The 21,468-nt window shown below is 41.7% G+C and overlaps 1 protein-coding gene and 1 non-coding gene across 2 annotated transcripts in view; both read right to left on the bottom strand.

Moving 5' to 3' along the window:
* Nucleotides 1-6,585: 6,585 nt before the first annotated feature.
* On the bottom strand, nt 6,586-6,748 carry LOC125483409. The gene has a single exon (XR_007262366.1). It is a non-coding gene; the product is annotated as a U1 spliceosomal RNA (small nuclear RNA).
* Nucleotides 6,749-15,951: 9,203 nt separating this feature from the next.
* The window catches only part of LOC109927219 (solute carrier family 35 member F2), a 52,569-nt gene continuing 47,052 nt past the window's right edge, over nt 15,952-21,468 (bottom strand). Inside the window, exon 9 of the mRNA XM_020527173.2 lies at nt 15,952-16,255. Within this exon, the coding sequence (XP_020382762.1) occupies nt 16,040-16,255 (216 nt within the window). The 3' untranslated portion in view covers nt 15,952-16,039. The remainder of the gene's footprint in view (nt 16,256-21,468) is intronic.

Here is a 21,468-nt window from a genome sequence, read left to right as displayed (position 1 = left end):
CTTAGCATCACATTCACAAACGTTGAGTCATTCTACTACCGAGACTCAGTAGCAGCATTGTGTAGTATCCACAAGATGCACCACGGAAATATTTTGCTCTTCCAGGGTAAAAATCCTGGAATCCTCTCTCCTACAGTACTGTCACCAAATGGTTGGATCAGTATTACAGTGTGCAGTGAGATCCACAGCATTGGTTTGCAGCATTATGCACCTGCATGTTAACAAGCATGGATTCCATTGTCTGTCAGATGAGACATAAACCCGAGATCTTGTCAGTTCGCTCAGTTGGATGTAAAAGTTCCCTTAGCAACAAAAAAAGAGCAGGGAAGTTATCGCAGAGGCCTGGCCATTATTTGCCCCTTAATCAACATCACAAAAAACAGATTATTTAGTCATTAGTGCTTTGCCTTTACTGGGACATTGCAGAGTCACCAAGCCAAGGGAGTTGTAGTGGCACCATCCACTCTCAGGATGAAATTTAAAAAAAAAATATTCAGGGGATATTGGCATCATTGATTGGGCCATCATTTATTGCCCATCCCTTGTTACCCTTGTGAAGGTGGGCATGAGCTGCCTTCTTGAACCACTGCCATCCATTTGGTGACAGTACAGTAGGAGAGGATTCCAGGATTTTTACCCAGTCAATACTGAAGGAACAGCAAAATAATTCCAAATCAGGATGGTGAGAGGTTGGAAGGGAACTTGCAAGTGTTGGTATTTCCTTTTTCTGCTGCCCTTGTCCTGCAAATTGCAAGGGTTTGCTGCATGCACATTAGCTCTCCTACATTACACTGTGGTGTGCACAATCTCCCCTTTCCTCTGCCTGGCTGCAGCTCACTCATGTCTGAAGACAAATCCATATGAAGATTCTGACTATATACTACCCTGAAAGGTAAACACAGTGTCAGTATCCACATTGGTGGTTGCAAGTGTCAGATCAACTGATGGTGCCTTTTCTGCACTGGTGTGGTATTGACATTCTTCCTCCTCCTGGTACTACTCTGGTTGCCCAGGCAGCAGCTCTTGGGTATCTGAAAGCATAGATAAAGAAGGCGAGGGCTAAAATGAAGGAATGGAATCAGGAGGAAACCAGGAGGTGTTTGGTCATACCACCCTGCCGTATCTCAGGATGGATCAGAAGGAAGTTGAGATGGACATTTGTCAGGACCTTAATGTCATCTTTGGTGGACAAGATCACATTGCTTTAGTTTATCCTCCATTGTGCTGTGAGCCTCTACCACAGTCCTAAGTGAGATTGACTTCAAACAGGTCTAACAACTCAAAACTTGGCATCCATGTGGCATTGTGGGCAATCAACAGCAGCAGAATTGCATTCAACCACAATTTTTAATCTCATGGCCCAGTGTATCCAACGATCTACCATTCATATTAGGCTGGAGATAAAGAGGACATGCCAGGATCTGTCCCAGGCATACCTAAAAATGAGGTGCCAACATGGTAATGTTACAACACAGGATTACGCACACCAAGAAGTGTAACGAGTATATAATAGGGCTATGCAAAATCCACGATCAATGGATCAGATCTAAGCTCTGCAGTCTGCCACATCCGGTCATAAATAGTGTTAAGCAACTAACAAAAGGTGGGAGATTTCCAAAGATGGTGTAGACCTGAAATAAGTGTAAAAGACAAGGCTGAAATATTTTTATCCATTTTCAATCAGCAGTGCCAATCCATCTCAACCTCCTGTTGAGGTCCTCAGTGTCACAGATTCCAGTCTCCAACCAATTGACTCACTCCATATGATATGAAGAAACAGCTGAAGACATTGGGTACTACAAAGAGACTATGGGCCCTGACAACAGTCCAGTGATAGCACTGAGAAATTGTGCTCCAGAATCTGCCATGCCTATTGCCAAGATATTCTATTACAGCTACAACATTGGCACCAACCAAGAATGTAAAAAGTTGCCCAGGCATGACTTGCATATAAAAAGCCAGTAAAATCCAACTCAGCCAATTACCACCCTATCAATCTACTCTCAATCAACATCTAGGCTTGCAATGTCAAGTGACAAGTAATTTTCATGCCACATAAATGTCAGGCAACGAACATCTCCCGCATGAGAGAATCTAACCATCTCCCCCACATATTTAATGGCATTGCTATCAGTGAATTTCCCACTCTAAATATTTGGTGGGTTACCATTGACCAAAAATTGACTGGAACAGTGATATAAGTACTGTACCTACTAGAACAAGTCAGAGGATAGGAATTTGTCGCAAGTAACTGACCAGCGCCTATCCACCATCTACAAGGCACAAGTCAGGAATATAATGGAATACTCCCCATTTGCCTTCATCAGTGCTGTTCTAACAATGAAGCTTGACACCATCCAGGACAATACTGCTCACATGACTGGAACGCCTTCCACCTTCAACATTCACTCCCTTCACCACTGACGCACATCAGCATTGTGTGTACCATCTACAGGGTACACTGCAGAAATCCACCAATTCTGTATCCATGATCACTTCCATCCAGAAGGACAAGGGCAGCAGTTACCACCTGCAAGTTCTCTCCAAGCCATTCACCATTCAGACTTGGTAATGTATCGAAATTCTTTCAGTGTCACTGGGTCAAAATCCTTGAATTCCCAACATGACAGCATTGTGGGTCAACCTACAGCACACACATTGCAGCAGTTCAAGGTGGCAACTCATCATCACCTTCTCCAGAGAACTTAGAGATTGGCAATAAATGGTAGCCCAGCTAGAGATGTCCACATCCCATGAATAAATAAAAATTATTAAAACTTTTACCTGGTCCCATGACCCTCAGCACCATTCGCTCCATCTGGTTGATGGACAGAGTCATGGTGGCTCAATTTCTCGCTCTTGATCTGACCTTCTCCTGCGTGAGAGAATGGTTTGTGATGGTGTGACATGGTGATAGGGTGATGTCCATGCCAGAGAGGAATCTAATGGGAGGTGTGCAGATGAGATGTAGGTATGAGGCTGGAATGATTAAAAGGTGCTTGAGGGTGAGATGTATGTTTTGAGTGTTACTGAATGCTGCTGGTGAGTGAAAGGCTGATGGTACACAAAGCAGTCTGCAAAGGTTGGTGCTTTAGTGAGCACAAGTAAAGATATATTCACTGATTTTGATAATGTGTTTGAAATGATTACTCTTCTTCTGTTGCTGCTGCCATTACTTTGGGATTTTACCTACATTGCACCTGCTCCCACTCCTTTCGGAGGATCAGACATGAGGACCAACTAAACCCCACCAGAAACATGGCTCCTTTCCTTGAAAGGTTCCATGGGTAGTATCTCCAGGGTGGCATCAGTGAATCATGCAGCCCTCTACCCGGGTTAATGCTCCATCTCTTATCACTTCCAATCTTCAAATTTGACTTTTTTAACATTCTTCACTTGACCAGTGCATCTTTCCTTTAAGTGGGAAGGGATAGTTTAAGAGCTGGAAACTAGCTGGAACATGTTCTTTCTTTGTCCTTAAGTCCCTATTAGAAGCATAGAAAATAGGAGCAGGTGTAAGCCATTCGGCCCTTCAAGCCTGCTCTGCCATTCAATGTGATCATAGCTGATCATCTGATTCTGTATCCTGTTCCTACCTTTTGCTCATAACCTTTGATCTCTTTAGTAGTAAGAACTATATCTAATTTCTTCTTGAAAACATTCAATGCTTTGGCCTCAACCGTTTTCTGTGGCAAAGAATTCCACAGGCTCACCACTCTTTGGGAGAAGAAAATCTCATCTCAGCTCTAAATGATCTATCCTATGTCCTCAATGTTCTCAATAGTTCCTGTTTAAATATTTCCCATTGTAGACCATCAGTTCTACCTGCCAATTTTTACTTCTATTTAATCTGGGGTGGTTCCTTTTTATCTCATAATAATTTGCCTTTGTTCAGTCAAGTACACTTTTTTTTCCTTTTCTTTTCAAATAATGATCTAAATATGTGATAGTTTCAGATTACCAACTTATTTTGCATCATTCTTCACACAGAGTTTCTTTCTCTGTTTAAATTGCAACATATTGATTGAAAATATTCTTCAGCATACTGCAAAAACTCCCATTCCCACAAACAATTTACCTTTTCAGGAACACTTAAAACTTTTACAAAAATATCTTTATTGTTAATGCAGATCTCTCTATTTTTTTGAATTTAATACTCCCCTGGTAGTAAACCTAGTCATCTTCCAAATACAGATCTCAATATAAAAAGGAATTCTCTTTGGACTCAATCTCCACTTAAATCATTATATTTGCTCACAATAATATGGAGACCTGAATTGTCTTGCAAATTCATACTCACTTAGTCTATACTAGTTTAGAATTTCTGTTCAGGCCAAAATTGTTTTCTTGCCTTCTCTTAGCAAAACACTATGATCGTATCTTACCTAGCCAGTGTTTTGCAGCTCAATATAAGCATATATCATTTATACTTAATAGTTTTAAAATCTGGATAGTCATTTAATGTAATAATAAAATGCTGATACGTTGAAAATAATACAAATTTATTATTGTACATTGAAATATGTACATGAATGTATTAATTTTTTGAAATGTTCATGGTCATTGTTGTTGGGTTGATGGTTGGTCCAGTCATGATGGGTGATCCATTTTGCCAAAGGAACCAGATTATAATAGCATGAAATAAATTCATTTTCTAAAATATGTTCTTGCACGTTTGTAGCTGCCCTGCTTGAGAATGCCAACAACAGTTTGAATTCACTGACATCTGAAGAAATAACTGACAAAGAAATGAAAGAGAAGGAAACTTACTTATCTACCCCATCTGTATGGATGAAATGCGTGGTTCAGTAATCTAAAGCTACATTCTGATGCTGCTGCAAAATCCTTACCAAGAAACTACCAAGATAATCCCCAGGTCAAAGACACTATTCATATGACAGGTTATTTATTCAGATGTGTACCAATAGATTTCTTCATCTGTTTAATCTACCATGCTTTAAAAAGAAACAGCCACATGTTTAATGTTTTTTATCTTTACGTCAATTGACATTTGAAATGAATTTCAATTTAGAAGGGTGTTTACTTCCTGTAACATTTGCAGCTGTAGAAGAATTAAAAGATTCACTGTTGGTAACTCACATCATAGAAGCGAATATGCTTGTTGTACGAATTATGAAATGTTTCTTTTTTATGTGTCTGCTATTTTTTACCCCATTTTCTTTCTCTCTTTCCAAGAACACAAATCACTCCTGATTTGAACCGAGATTGTCTGAAATGCAGCCTTATGGGACACTGATGCTGATCTTATTTAATTTTAGACTAACAAGTCACCGTTTGAAAAAGGGCAGTTGGGATATGTCCACTTACAAAAAATGCAACACTTTCCACAGGGTGCTTGATTGGGGCAGCATGACTAAGAACTGATATGATCTTCATAAAACGAGACAAGCATGGTGAGGTGACCAGCAAAACTGGGTCTGGATTGTGCAGCTTTTTTTGCTTCATAGTCAATCATTTGAACATTCATTTTACCACCTCAGCCACCAATTCTCAATCTGCAGTGAAACATTTAAATTGTATGCATTCTGACTTCGAATGCTTGTGAAATGCCTATTTAATCACCATAGATTAAGTGTGCTGTTGTTCACTCAGCAGTAGCACACCTTTCAAGGTGGAGATGATTCAGGGTGCTAACATTAAAAGGAACAGAAAAATATTTTAGACACATATAAGGTGTAAAAGGATAATTTAAAGAATGGTGGGCCATTTAGGCATAAAATACAAAATCTTACAGAGGCAGAGAATATGGCATGCGACATATAACAAGGTACTTTTGCATTCATACAAAAAGGGAATGATGTTAAGTTGCAGGAAGTAGTGATATCAAATAGAGCAAAAAATAGAGAGGAATTTTTTATTCGTTCATGGGATGTGGATGTCGCTGGCTGGGCTAGCATTTGTTGCTAATCCCTAGTTATCCCAGAGGGCAAAGTCAACTACTTTATTATAGGTCAGGAGCCACAAGTACGCCAGACCAGGTAGGGATGGTAAACTTTCTTCCCTAAAGGACATTAGTGAACCAGATGGGCTTTTACACGATCAACAATGGCTACATGATTCCGATTACAGTAGCTTTTTATTCCAAATTTTCAAAATTGAATTTAAGTTTCACCATTTGCCATGGTAGGATTCAAATCCATGTCCCCAGAACATTAGCCTGGGGCCCTGAACTAATAGTCTAATGACATTACTACCATATCCCACAATTAATAATTGCTATACTAGTAATTGCTAAATTAGCCTTCATCTCTCAAGTTTAACAAGTCACCCATCCCAGGTGAAATGTATCCTATGCTTTTGAGGGAAGCTTGGTAAAACATTTGGAATTTGGAATTATACCTCCTAAATATGTCTCCAACCTCTGCAGTTCAACGGGCCTAGTTCAGATGAGGCTGAACAATTGGAAGTGCAAGTGTCAGCAAAAGAAGGAAAGCAATGCAGCGATGTGACTGGAGGAGTGGCGAGCACAAGACGGACAAGCTATTCCCCCAATCACGTGCCATAATGTGGAGACCTAGCTGTCTCATGTTCACTGGCCCAGCTCCTCCAATCACCCAGAGATAGCAAGAAAGGGCGCGAACACAATCCCCCACTACCACAAATTTTGCAGTTGAGTATCCCACATTTGGGGACATTGCAGGCATCAGCACACCCAAAGTGCATGGGATAGCCTCATCCTGGGAGAACCACCTTGTTCATCATGATATCTCCCCTGTCAGGTAAGTGTACGCATCGAGGTTCAGAAGTTCACCTGCACATCCATCAACTTGGTCTACTGTATCCGCTGCTCCAAATGTGGCCTCCTCTACATCGCTGAGACCAAGTGCAGACTCAGAGACCATTTTGTAAAGCATCTGTGCTCTGTTCACGACAAATGGTAACACTTTCCGGTTGCCAACAATTGTAATTCCCTCTCCACTCCCTGGGTGACATGTCCATCCTGGGCCTCCTCCAGTGCCACAATGATACCACTCACAAACTGGAGGAGCAGCACCTTATATTCTGCCTCGGGAGCCTACAACCCAATGGCCTAAACATGGAATTCACCAGTTTTAAAATCTCCCCAGCCCGGCCTCATCCCATATCCAACCCTCCTTCTCATCCCCACCTCCTTGACCTGACACAACCTGTCCATCTTCTCTCCCACCTATCCACCCCACCCATCCCACTGACCAATTCTGACCACTCCCTACCTGCATCCCACCTACCTTCCCCAGCCCCACCCCTCCTCTCTATTTATTTCTGAGCTCCCTTCCCCCTCCCCATTTCTGAAGAAGGGTCCCGACCGAAACGTCAACTTTCCTGCTCCTCTGATGCTGCCTGGCCTGCTGTGCTTCTCCAGCTCCATACTGTGTTATCTCCTTCAATCACACATTCCCTCCCTTCCACATTTGCTGGTCCTCTAGGATCTATAATTGGAGGAGCAGCAAGGGCAGCAAGGAGAGAGCCAGCGATGGGAAGTCAAAGAGCAGTTATTCTGGACAGTCCTGCTGTTGCCAAGCAGTGGACATTTGGCCACTCCAAGACAAATCACCTCAGACAGAAGCTCGGCAACTATCCAACCCCTTCAACATCCTCTGTAATGCCAAAATCAATAAATAAAACAGTGAAAGATGATCCAAAATGTAGAACTGGGGGTTAGAATAGGAGTCAGGATTGGGGTGAGGGTCTGTACCAGGCCAGGATTGAGGTGAGGATTGTAACAAGCCACCTTTGGGATGGTGCTTTATACTGGATTGGTGTAGGGATCTGTACTGGGATTGAGGTGGGGATTTGTATTGGGACAGGATTGGGGTTAAGGCACAGCACCTGGGTTGGAGTAGAGGTTTTTAACAGAGTAGCTGTTGTTCTGGATGTGCAAGGATCTCTGTGTTGAGAGTGGGAACCACAGCCCAGGAGTATCTGAAATCTTTCTTTTGCTTAAGCAAATCCTGTGCACATTCTTTTAAGCTCAGGCCTCACGATATTTAAAATTGTAAATGAAGGATGATTATATGGTTGTGGAATATGGCTACCCCCAATCCAACATTGTTGCATCAAGCTGAAACTTGAATATATTGATTGTTGGCTGCAGTATAGCTCCAATGAATTGGTCAAGATCAGTCAGAGATAAACAATTTTAAACCTGGCAACAATATGAAACCATTGTGGATAATTTGCTAGGCTTCAGGATCTTGACTGCTACATTTTATGTAAACAAATCTGTGGTGGCGGTGAATAATGAGGCAATGATAAATGAAAAGAGAAATGATCAAACATGCAGAAATTCATTTGGGTTGTTACTAATTTACTTTAATTGTTTCTTAGGTCTCTCTGATTTCTGTTTCAAATGTGTTAAATTGTTGACATTTGAGATAAATCTGATCTTAGTTTATTGTTGTAATTTGGTTTTATATTTAAAATTCAAATTTGAGAGAAAAAAGAACTAGGAACTCATGTTAGCTGCTTTGAATGACTGGCACTGATTCACCTTGACTGTGTAGGTGACAAACAGTGACTTTTCAGATGGCAGCTTTAGCTCATGTGTGGTGACACCTTGTCCCATTACTGAAGCTTGGCTGCCTTATGATGAACATACTCCACCCTGCTCATGTTCTGCTCTTAGTACAGCACATCATCCTGTATTATACCAAATAACTGCATGAACTGCTGAAATGTTAAAAAGCTGAAATAACATGTTGATTTGAGACAAGCGCATTGGTCCAGTCTTGATGGAATAGAAGGTAAAGAAAGGGAAGACTATTTTCTCTATCCACTTTAGTCTAATAAGGAGCAGTGGTTGGTGGAGATGGTAAGAGTGGTTGATATTTCAGTCACGGCGATACTAAGCCAGGTTAAAACCCCTGGGTCCTTCAGCTGAAGCTCCCAGTTCTGTTAACAATAAGGCAGAGGTGGCTGTGGTTTGAGCTCCATTCCAAGGTCAGGCCCAATGTTCAAGCTGCCTGCTCCTTATAGAAGGGCTTATTTACCAACTCTACAGCTGAGCCTTACCAAACAGTTTAAAGATGTTAGAAATACTTACACCTCATGTGAGGGTTCAGCGTTTGTTGTGGAATTCAGGGAAGTTTTAAGAATCTGACTGAACAAAAGTCAAAAATTGGTCAAACCATTACATTAATTCCTGGATTCTTTTCGTCTTCAGTTCTTGCTTTGGCAAAGAGACCATTTTGGTACTTCTGACATTTACTTATCTGCCAGAGGAAGTGGTAGACAGTACAGTTACAACATTTAAAAGACATTTGGACAAGTACATGAACAGGAAAGGTTTAGAGGGATATGGACCAAACGCAGACAAGTAGGACCAGTTTAGATTGCAAAACTTGGTCAGCATGGACATGTTGGACTGAAGAGTCTGTTTCTGTGCTATATGACTCTATGGGTAACTCTATGGGTAATAATACAGAAGTTTGAAGTGGCCTAGAAACATTTAAGTTTCACTACAGATCAAAGAAAGTTCTATAATATTTCAGACCTACATGATGCAACAACTTTGCTACTTTGTGCCATAATGTGTGCAGAGTTGTTGCAATTATATCACAGTAAAATCTTTCAGAGCTTTTTGTCCTCAGCAACTCATGCCTAAATCCTGTCAAACCTGTATGTTCACTCCACTTGTTTCTCTCTGGCAAGAGAAATCCTCAGTGATTTCCCTTATACAGCAATACATGGCACACTATGAAATGTTGTGAATAGCTGAAACAGCAACCAGAAAGGAGCTGGAGATATGGAAGCTCATCTCCAGTGTTACCTTCATAACTACTGGCAAGACACTCTGAGGCCAGTGTTGTGGCTGAAGTAGTTGGAAGATTTCACTTTTGTCAAGTGTGGATATGTCAAATATTAGTTATCACAGGTTCAGGCAGGGGAATGGCTCCCTGAACTTTCGGGATTGATATGGCCTCCCGCTTAAAATTAGAGGGCATAAGTTTAAGGTGGGAGGGGAAAGATTTAAAAAGGACCTGAGGGGTAACGCAGAGGTGTGGTGCATGTCTGGAACAAGCTGCCAGAAGAAGTTGTGGACGCCGGTACAATTACAACATTTAAAAGGCATTTGGATGGATGTACGAATAAGAAGGGTGAGAGGGATATGGGCCAAATGCTGGTAAATGGGACTACGTCAGATTGGGAATGTTTGGTCGGCGCAGACGATTTGGATCGAAGGGCCTGTTTCCATGCTATGTGACTCTACGATTCTGCTCCTTCTCTTTTCTCTTCTAGAAACCTGTCTTGGTTTGAGTAACCACTCCTCATTCTCCTCGTCATGCTCAATGTGTATTTGACAATGACAATGGAGTATTGTGTGAGGTCCCACGGGAACAGCACATTTCTGCAGAAACCTTAAAATCAGCGAAAATGTACTTCAGTCCCCACCATCTTTCTCCCCGTAGATTTATGAAACTTCAGTTAATTATAAAAAGCGCCCAAAATGTGTAGAATTGCAGCAGAAGCTAGATAAAATGATCCAGCAACAAAGCTGTATGTTGATAATTCCTTTCAATGGAAGGATTCAGTCATGTCTTTGAAGCTGTGTTCAGCTGTGGGAGGATAAGTGAGGGCATCATGTGGAGTTCCAATGCAACAGCATTGGCATCAATCAGTGTTACATGTTGACTGGCATCAATGTACATTCTGCCTGTTGCTAATTAACCACATGTGTCCTAACCCTACCAGATGAATGGCACCAGTCCACATCACATCAAAGGTGTGCTCTGCCCTCACCATTTGGAGACTTTGAGGGGCCTTGTATTGACCAAAACAAATAGGCACCAACAAGATGAATGTAACTCCCTATATGTTTATGAAATGTTTTAGAGTTCAGTTCAAAGAGACATTTGCAACAGTGGCCAGAGCTAATGATGTGGCATGAACTACAGAACAGTATAAATTGGAAAGTTAGGGAAACAGAGGAATAAAGTGTTGAGTAGTCAGGAGACTGCAGGTGGTTCAGGTATGAAGAAAGAGTAATTGATCTGAGAAATAAGACTCTTAATTTAGCAACTCTGGTGAGATCATTATGTTGGCTTTGCAGGCATTCCCTGGGATCCAAGGTCTAAGCATTGCTTCCTCAGCAACCTCTTCTGGGACTGTTGCCTGGTTACCTTGGAGACTTTCTGTCCCTCCGTCCATGGGTAAAAAGGAATCTCCCAACCCCACCATTCCCATCATCTAACACTCCACTACAGCTCCTGATGCTACATCACAGAGTATGGGTGCTTTTTCTGAACCATTTACAGGCATTTCATCACTTGCCCACTTTCCCTGTTAACTGTAACCAGGTCCTGCAAGCTTTAATTAATGTGTGTTGTCTCTACTTGTAAAAAGGGAATTATATTTTGGCTCATAGATTTGCCTCAGAAGCAGTGTACAGTATGTCTCAGTGAGTACTGGTTTCAATCTGTGGTTGCAGTTCATTATAGAAGAACTGAGAAATCATTTTCAAAATTCAACATTTACAAAGAGGTAGCTGAGCAAGAAGATTCTTGATTGTTTTGATATGTCATGGAAAATATGAAGATTTACAATCATTATAACATACTATTAGCATAAAATTGCCTATGTTAACTGACGATTCTCACTTCGATAACCTCAAAACCATCATAGGAAAGCAAAGTGGTATATCATCTTAAATGCACTAAATTTTCTGCTGTTCTATAGAATGCAAATGTTTTTCGTAATTTGGTTCGAGTTTTGAAAAGAAAACTGAATTTTCGAAGGACATTTTATGCACTGTTGCTTCTCAGGGTTGTAAACATTATATGCATTTAAACTAATGTGATGGTGCCCCCTAGAGGAACTGCTTCAATAGAGAAGGATTGGTACGTATTATATCATATTACTTTAATCAAACTTGACATTGCCCAAGTGGCATATTTTGGCCTGTATTTCCCTCTCTTATCTAATTATCAGAATAATAGCTTTGCCCAGTTCCCATGGGCAGAAATTCTGGATTTTAAAGCAACCATGTTACTTGCAGCTTGCTGTGTAGAATCACAAGGAGTTTGTTCGGTTGCTGGTAGGAGTTACCGTAGTCCAGGGTACTACTGCCCAAGGAAGCCTGACATCCCCTTCCCATGCAACTCCCAAACCTCCAAGGCTCAGAATCCTCCCTCTCCTCATGTTTCATTTCCACTATGCTCCACCTCTCTTGCCACCCCTCCCCAACACCCAAGTTTCTGGACCCTCCCTCCCTTGTTGCCCTCATCCTCACCAGGCTCTGAACCCTCCCTCCCTTGGTGGCCGTGGAGCTGGGGACCCCTGGTTGCGGGGAAAGTGTGGGTTCAGCATGTTACCCAGCATTGACGGCAGCATTGGCGAGGTGGGCCCAGCAGCAAAGGGATGGTCACTGGGTTCACTAGGCTGGTTTTGGGTATGGAGGGACAGTCTTATGATGGGAAGTTGAGTATGTTTGGCCTGTACCCACTGGAATTTAGAGGAATGAGAAACACCTTATTGAAGCAACACGGATTCTTAGGGAGCTTGATTGGGGGAGAGCTAGGACTAGAGGGAAAAATCTCAATATAAGGTGTCATACTTTTAAGACAGAGATGAGGCAGAATTTCTTCTCTCAGGGTATTGAAGCTGTTGACTTCTTTACCGGAAGGGCTGTCGAGGCTGGGCCATTATGTATATTCAAGACTGAGATAGACAGATTTTTTAATCAGTAAAGAGTTAGGGGGAAAAGGCAGAAAAGTGGAGTTGAGGATTATCAAATCAGTCGTGATCTCATTGAAAGGCAGAGCAGACTCGATGGATGAGATGGCCTGCAACTGCTCCTACATTTTATGGTCTTATCATCATGAATGAGTGCAATCAAATACCGCTGAGGATGAAATGATGATATTTTCTGGGAGATAGTGGCCTCAAGGCACTGTTGCATTTGAGGTTAAGTGGGAATGCATGGCCATTACTACAAACTCAAACAGCCCACAAATGGCCAGTTACTTACATTCTCTAGCAACACCACCCCCTTGTCCAGTGGCAACCAATCAGGCTCTGGTTGTTCCCATATAGGCAAAACAGACAGAATCTGTGAGGAGTTGCTGCTCCAATCACAGTGTGTTTCTTGCCTATACTTGCAACTGATTGGTTCATCAATGTGCCTGTCACCTTGAGATCTGAGGGAGCCAGCCTATGATTAGAGTAGCAGCAGGAAATTAATTGATTGTTGTTGGCCAAGCCCAGGCGAATCAGTGGGGATTGAGTCAGGTCCTGGCCCAGGAGTTGGAGGTGCATTGAGCTGAGTTCAGGTCTTGACAAGAGTGATGCATTGTACAGAGAATGGGCAGGGAGAAGGGATGTGCCTTGAACCATCCAAGTGATGAATATTGTAATGAGCTGACTACATACTAGGACAGGAAATAGTGCATTGAGCTGACTCCAGGAGAAGCAGTGGGGGAAGAATGTTGAGTTGAGTCCTGAGAAAGAGACATTGAGCCAGAAGGGGGCCTAGGGAAGGATGAAACTCTAACTCTGAGCCGAGCAGTGGTGAGAGATATATTGACCTGAGTTCAGGGAAGGGGGGCTACATTGAACAGAGAATGAAACTTGGGGGTTATTGTGAACTGGTCCCAGGTTTGCAGTCTGCTGCTGCAGGTGGGGTAGTGTGTTAGGAGGAGTTTGGAAGGGGTAAGGGAAAGCAAGAGGCTGTAAAAGGGGATGGAAGGAATTATGAAGCATGCAAGGGAGAATACATGAGAGGATACTTCAAAACGGATGAAGGAAAGAAGTCTGAAAGGGATGGAAAAAGAGGGATCTACAAAGTGGAGGCCAAGAGGATGCTGCAAGGGGATGGGAGTGGGAAGAAGAAGGCTAAAATAGAGGGAGAACAATTTTAAGCCTGTCAACAAAAGACTACTCAACTAACTGAGAGCTAGGAAATCTTGAAATCACTGAGGGAATTAATCCGTTAAAAATAAATGTGGAATCCCTAGCTTAAGGCTACATAAGTTCAGGATCTACTATATATGGGAAAATGTAATGAGTGCCATTGTGATGAACACTAAGTGAATCGCTGAGTTTAAATATGAGTTTTAGATCTGTGATGTGGTAAATAGGGCAGTAACTGCCTGGTTAAAATGTCCCAACTTTATTCATAAGCAATGGAAACATGTTAGTTATGACTTCTTCAGTCTGTGGAAGGTTTGTTAGGTGGACTTTTGTGTGTAGAAGAATCCATCAGTTATATGGGGGAAAAGAATTCATTGCTAACTTTTGCATACTGCCATGTATCAATTTAAATACACTTGTGTGTCAGAAATTTGTGCTTTTGTTGTGTGTTAAGATTTTAAATTAATAGAGTTGTGAATCGAAGCTTTGAGTGTTACTAATTCTGATTCTGTGCAAGTCTAAATACCCTCCATGTCAACACAAGTACAAAAGGTGATTACCTCACGACTGTATCACTTAATGAACAAGTGCTGTGAAATAACTTCACCAAGACTGGTATCCCAATGACAAGTCACCCTTTATTTTCATGTGCATAATACTTGACACCAATCTGGCTTCCTCAGAGCCAGCTGTCAGAATGACAGCAGAACTGCTGACTCCCCTGTTAATATCTGTCAGCCAGGGCTCCCTGATTGGACCATTAACAGTCCCAATCAAAGAACTTCTCTTCTGTGAGGTTCACCTGGCTGATCTCATTACAATTGCTGCATACTATACTGTTGAATTCTTAAGGACCCAAAGCACATCAAGCAGCTGCTGGATGGAGCCTGTCAAAGGTTAAAAGTTGGGGACAGGGTTTGGAAGCAGGAGAAGAATGTGGATTCATGATTTTGCACCCCTGGCCCTGCTCTTTCTTCTGAACCCTCAAGCAACTACTGCCAGTCTCACTCCTTTTGTAAAATATTCCAACAGTTATTGTAATATTACAGTACGCAAATTATCGGTGCCACAGTTTTTCATCGTAAGGTGCATTAATGGTCTATTTGAGTGCTTCCGGTCGAGTTGCACACTTTGCTATTATGCATAAAATTGCTGTAAAAGAAAGACAAACCTGGGCCTAATTTGAACTGTTTGAGAGAATAAATTTTCAGTGTGCAAAATTGGCCTCCCAAGATGGTGGTGTGGATTTAACCTTCAAAATAGTGAAGCGATGCTTGGTGAGGGGTGGTTAACATCTGAAAAATCTGCCCTCTGACCCAAGCATACTTCCAAACCACCCCATTTCAGTTTTAACTGACGATGGAAAATGGATAGGCAGTTTATACTACTTCAAGGAGATGAGTAGGAATTTTAAGTACTATAATGAGGCTGAACTCAGGACTGCTGGGTTTCCAGGAAACATGGTGAATTCAGATGATGAGTGAATAAATAGCTTCCTCCTAGATCTACATGCCTACCCAAGGAGCCTCTCCATGAGACACCAGTCTTACACACCCCCCTCCCACCCTCACTCTGGCCCCTCAACTGCCCTTCCTCACTCCGAAGCCTCCAGTCCCAACAGATTCTCCCCTCTTGCCTCAAACCATCGATTCTCCACCCACTATCCTGAAGGGATCTGACACTATCATCACCACTGCCAAATGTCAACCACATCTAACATTATGTCATCACCCAACTCAAGGTCCCTGGAATGCATAGCTCATCCAATTAGACCTCCCCCACTTCCTGATTCACCCTCACCCACTCCTGCCCATTGAGACCCTGAAAAACATTGAGCAGCCCTAACATCTGATCTGTCTAAACTCAAACCAATGCCTGAACAAAACGGAAATTTATCTCCTACTAAGCCAGTAAACGGTAATATTTACATGGAGAGACTGCTGGGAGCAAGGGTTCTATTTTTGAACTGGAACACGATTTGTTTTTTCTGTACTGTAAACATTTGCACAATGTAAAAGATAGTTACCTTATGAGGTTGTTGACTTGCTCTTTGCCAAAACTTTGAATAGTTGCCTTATGTTTATTTTAAAAAAAGGAAGCCTGTTTACTCTTAAGGAATTTTAATTGTATCTGCATGTAAAGAAACAGAAGAAATGAATTTAAAAACACTACAAGCAGTTCTTAAGGATCCTTACAGCTGTACTTCTGTAACCACAGGGTAGTCCATGGAGGTAAAGTGAATGGTAGGTTCTTGGGTATTGATGTAATTTACTCGAACAGAGTCATCAAATCCACTAGCTGCCGTTTGATGTTGAATCTGGACTTCAGCTACGTGTGACGGAGTGGTGTTGTAAAGAACAAATCCAACCATAATGATTGCAAATGCCAGGATATACAGCACTGAAAACTAATAACAAGAAAAGGATTGAAAATTCAACTATTCCAAGGCTTTTCAATTGTTACATATTATTTCAAGTAAATCATACTGACGTTAAACTCCCCAGATATCTTAAACTTCAAATTTTCACCTTAATAGCACATGGAAGCATAGAAACAAATAGGGAACAGGAGCCAGCCATTCAGTCTTTTGTGCCCTCTCTGCCATTCAACATGATCTCAAAACCATTATCCCCCTCACATTGTTGGCAGTTTTAGCTTCTAGAAATCTATTTCTTTCTTAACTATATTCAGTGAACTTCATCATCTTCTGTGTGGTAGACAATGCCACAGGTTCACCATTGTCTGAGTGAGGAAATCTCTCAGCACCTCAGTCGGAAATGGCCTACTGCATATCTTTAGACTGTGACCCTTTGTTTTGGTTCCCTCAGCTGGGGAAACATCAATTCTGCATCGGTCCATCCAGCCCTGTCGGAATTTTATACATTTCAATGAGTTACCCTCTCATTCTTCCAAACACAGAGATAATACAGGCCTGGTCAATCCAATCTCTCCTCATGCAGCAAACCTCTCATTCCCAGAACATTTGCTGTACCCCATCTTATGGTAAGTACATGTTTTCTTGGGGAAGAAGACCAAAACTGCAAACAACAATCCAGATGTGGTCTTATCGAGGCATTTTACAGCTGCAGTAAAACTTTTGTTTCTGTACTCACGCCCTCCTGCAACGAATAATGCACCATACCATTTGCCCTACTAACTGCTTGCTGTACCTACATGCTTGCTTTCAGTGACCAGTAACAAGGATACCCATGTCCCTTTGTACAACAACATTTCTCAATCCATCACTACTTAAATAACATTCTGCTATTCTGTTTTTCCTACCAAAATAGACAACATCACGTTTATCCAAGTCATACTTCATCTGCTATGTATCTACCCACTCACTGAACTTGCCAGTGAGTGAGCAAATAGATAGCAGATACATTCCTTTTGGACAAATGAATACAACAGGAAAAGTGACCTAACCATTGTTAACAAAATAAATTAAGGATAGTATTAGAAACAAAGAGGAGTGATATAAAGTTGCTAGAAAATGTAGCAAGCTGCTGACTGGGAGAGGTTTAAAAGTCAATAAAGGAGGACCAAGAGATGATTATGAGGGTAAGCTTGCAAGGAATGCAAAAATAGACAGTAGGAGCTTAAGTATGTAAACAGAAAAGAAAGATTAATGAAAACAAATGTAAGCCTATTACAATTTTAATTAGGCCCTCTTTACATCCTCTCACTACTGACATTCCTAGGTAGTTTTCTGTCAAGCACACTTGGAAACATTACGCTTGATTACCTCATCCAAATAATTGATGTAAATTGTGAATATCCGGAGCCCAAGGACTAATCCCTACGATACCCAAGTTGTTACTGCTTTGCATTCTTAAAATGATCCATTTATTCCCCCAGTCTGTGTTTCCTGTCTGCTACCAATTCCCAGTCCATGCCAATATATTATCATCAATCACATGCTTTAATTTTGTGCAGTAACCTACTTTCATCAAAAACTTTTTGAAACTCCAAATACACCACATCATTGGTTCACCCTTACCTATTCTATGAGTTACCTCCTCAAAACACTCCAATTGTTTTATCAAACACCATTTCCCTTTCATAATCCAATTGAATTTGTATCATACTGTTGCTATTTTCTAAGCAGCCTGTAATCACATTCTTCATAATATACTCGAGCATTTTGCCTATTACCAATGTTAGGCTAACCAGTCTATAATTCATGATTTTCTCCCTACCTTCTTTTCAAACAGTGGAGTTACATTTGCCACCCTTCAATCTGCTGGGACAATTCCAGAATCTGTAGAATTTTGGAAGATAACGAACAATGTGTCCATGATTTCCATGGGCACTCCTTTAGTACCCTGGCATGTAGATTATAAGGCCCCGGGGATTTATCAGCTTTAAGTCCCATTAATTTCTCCAGCATTTTTTATATGAATTCTAATTTTTAGGCCACTTTTGAAGTAGCATTCAAATCTGTCTCCCTGCTGTAGGAACTTGAAAGGGTTCAGGAAAGATTTATAAGGAAGTTGCCAGGGTTGCAGAGTTTGAGCTATACAGAGAGGCTGAATAGGCTGGAGCTATTTTCCCTGGAGCAGTGGAGGCTGAGGGGTGACCTTCTAGAGGTTTATAAAATCATGAGGGCCACAGATAGAGTAAATAGCCAAAGAATGTCCCAGGGTAGGGGAGTCCAAAACTAGAGGGTGCAGGCTTATGGTGAGAGGGGAAAGATATAAAAGGGACCTAAGGGGCAACTTTTTCACACAGAGGGTGGTGCGTGTATGGAATGAGCTGCCAGAGGAAGTGGTGGAGGCTGGTACAATTACAACATTTCAAAGGCATCTGGGTGGGTATATGAATAGGAAGGATTGGAGGGATATGGGCCAAATGCTGGTAATGGGACTAGATAAATTTAGGATATCTGGTCAGCATGGACAGGTTGGACAGAAGGATCTGTTTCCATGTTGTATATCTCTATGACCCTATGTACAGCTCTATGACTACGTGACTCTAATTTACTTCAGTTTTCCTCCTATCCAAAACGCCTTTGCTTTCTTAGCACTTCTGGTAAGTTATTCATGATTTCTTTTCTGAAGACAGGACAAAAGCAATTACATAATTGTTCTGCCATTTCCTTGTGCTCCATTATCAATTCTTATTTTTCAGACTGTAAGGGGTCTACATTTGTCTTCACTAACCTTTTTGTTTTAATCTTCTTGTCCACTTTTATCTGCCTTGAAATTTTCTCTTGTGCTTTTTTTGCACTTAAGATCTGGATGTGCCAGTGTTGGACTGGGGTGGACAAAGTCAAAAATCACACGACACCAAGTTATAGTCCGGCAGGTTTATTTGAAATCACAAGCTTTCAGAGCGCTGCTCTTCTGTCAGGTGCAGTGAGAGGAGAGCACACAGACACACAGTTAATAGGCAGAGAGATGAAGGGCAGAGAGATCAAAGGATCATACAACTGGTGTGAGTGGAGTGAACCAACCTAAAATGGCTGGCTGACTGTCTCATGTTCAGTCTTTAATCATTCACACATACCTGCATTTGAGAAAATGGAGAAGCAGGGTATGGAGAACTCTGTTAGAAAGCAGACTCAAGTTTCAATTGATTAAGATGCAAATTCCAGAATCTGTTTCAAGTCACTGCCCCGAGATAATTAAAGGTTTCGTCAATGTCTGCCTAATTTGCAAAACTTCAAACAGGCAGGTCAGACTCTGGTCAGACACCGAATTGTAGGTGTGAGGCCTTGCCCAGAATCTGTCTCAGAGTTCTAACCTGGAATCAAGCTGGTTTTGTTCCAAAAGCAGGAATTTATAAAATGCCACTCTGACTGACTGTTACTACAAATTATGTGTTTCTTGAACAAAATAGAATGTATCTGCAAATAAGCAAACTTCTTGGATGAAATGATACACCCCATAGGTTGAGATGTATGTGAATATGTGTGCGTGCTTGTGTGTTTGTACAAACATGCGGGTACTTGTGAGAGAGTAATAAGTAATCCAAAACTGTACAAACTAATGAAGATAGAGAAATCATAACAATTTATCAAGGTGATGCTGTCAAAACAGGACAATAAGGAAGATTTTACAGATACAGAACAGTGTGGTGGTGTCACCTGTAGCATGATATGAACCCAAGATCATGGTTGAGGCCATCTTCCTGGGTGCTGAACTTGGCTATCAGTCTTGGCTCGGTGATTTTGTGTTGTTGCGTATCTCGAAGTCCGCTTTGGAGGACGCTTACCCAATTGGAGCCTGAATGCCCTTGACCACTGAAGTGTTCCTCGGCTGGGAGGGAACAATCCCATCTGGTGGTAGGAATGCATTTTGGTGGTAGCGATCATATCTCTGTTACTTTTACAATAATCATGGAAAAGGATAGGTACATACAGCAGGGTAAGGTTTATAATTGGGGGAACGGTAATTAAAATTCTGTTAGGCAAGAACTGGGTAACATAAAATGGGAACAGATGCTGTCAGGGAAGAGCACTATAGAAATGTGGAGATTGTTTAAGGAATGCATACTGTGTGTGCTCGATATGTTTGTCCCTAGCAGGCAGGGAAGATGCGGTCGAGTGAGGGAGACTTGGTTCTCAAGAGAGGTCGAACGACTGGTTAAGAGGAAGAAGGATGCTTATGTAAGGTTTAGGAAACAAGGAACGGAAAAGACTCTAGAGGGATACAAGTTATCCAGGAAGGAGCTAAAGAAAGACCTCAGAAGAGCTAGAAGGGAGCATGAGAAAACATTGGCAGATAGGATCAAGGAAAACTCCAAGGCTTTTTACACGTACGTGAGGAATAAGAGAATTACCAGAGAAAGGGTTGGGCCGATCAAGGATTGTAAAGGGAATTTGTGCACGGAGCCTAAAGAGATAGGAGAGGTCCTTAATGAATACTTTTCTTCGGTATTCACAACTGAGAGGGACCTAGTTGTAGGGGAGGACAGTGTGAAACAGGCTGGTAGGCTAGAGGAGATAGATGTTAGTAAGGAAGATGTACTAGGAATTTTGAGGAACTTGAAGATGGATAAGTCCCCCGGGCCTGATGTGATTTATCCAAGGATTCTATGCGAAGTGAGGGAAGAGATTGCAGGGCCTTTGGCGATGATCTTTTCGTCCTCACTGTCCACGGATATAGTGCCGGAAGATTGGAGAGAGGCAATAGTCATTCCCTTGTTCAAAAAAGGGAATAGGGATAACCCCGGAAATTACAGGCCAGTTAGTCTTACGTCAGTGGTGGGCAAATTATTGGAAAGGGGTCTGAGAGATAGGATTTATGATCACTTGGAAAGGCACAGTTTGATTCGTGATAGTCAGCTTGGATTTGTGAGGGGTAGATCATGCCTCACAAACCTTATTGAATTCTTTGAAGAGGTGACCAAACACGTGGACGAAGGTAGTGCAGCGGATGTGGTATACATGGATTTAAGTAAGGCATTTGATAAGGTTCCCCATGGTAGGCTCATGCAGAAGGTAAGGAGGCATGGGATAGGGGGAAATGTGGCAGATTGGATTCAGAATTGGCTGACCCTTAGAAGACAAAGGAGTGGATGGAAAATATTCAACATGGTGCTCAGTTCCAAGTGGTGTACCACAAGGATCTGTTCTGGGTCCTCTTCTATTTGTGATTTTTGTAAATGATTTGGATG

The sequence above is a fragment of the Rhincodon typus genome, chromosome 6 (genome assembly GCF_021869965.1).
Source record: "Rhincodon typus isolate 14 chromosome 6, sRhiTyp1.1, whole genome shotgun sequence".
Classification (NCBI taxonomy): Eukaryota; Metazoa; Chordata; class Chondrichthyes; order Orectolobiformes; family Rhincodontidae; genus Rhincodon; species Rhincodon typus.
The sequence above is the reverse complement of the archived record's forward strand: the minus strand, read 5'-3'. Positions and strand labels throughout refer to the sequence as shown.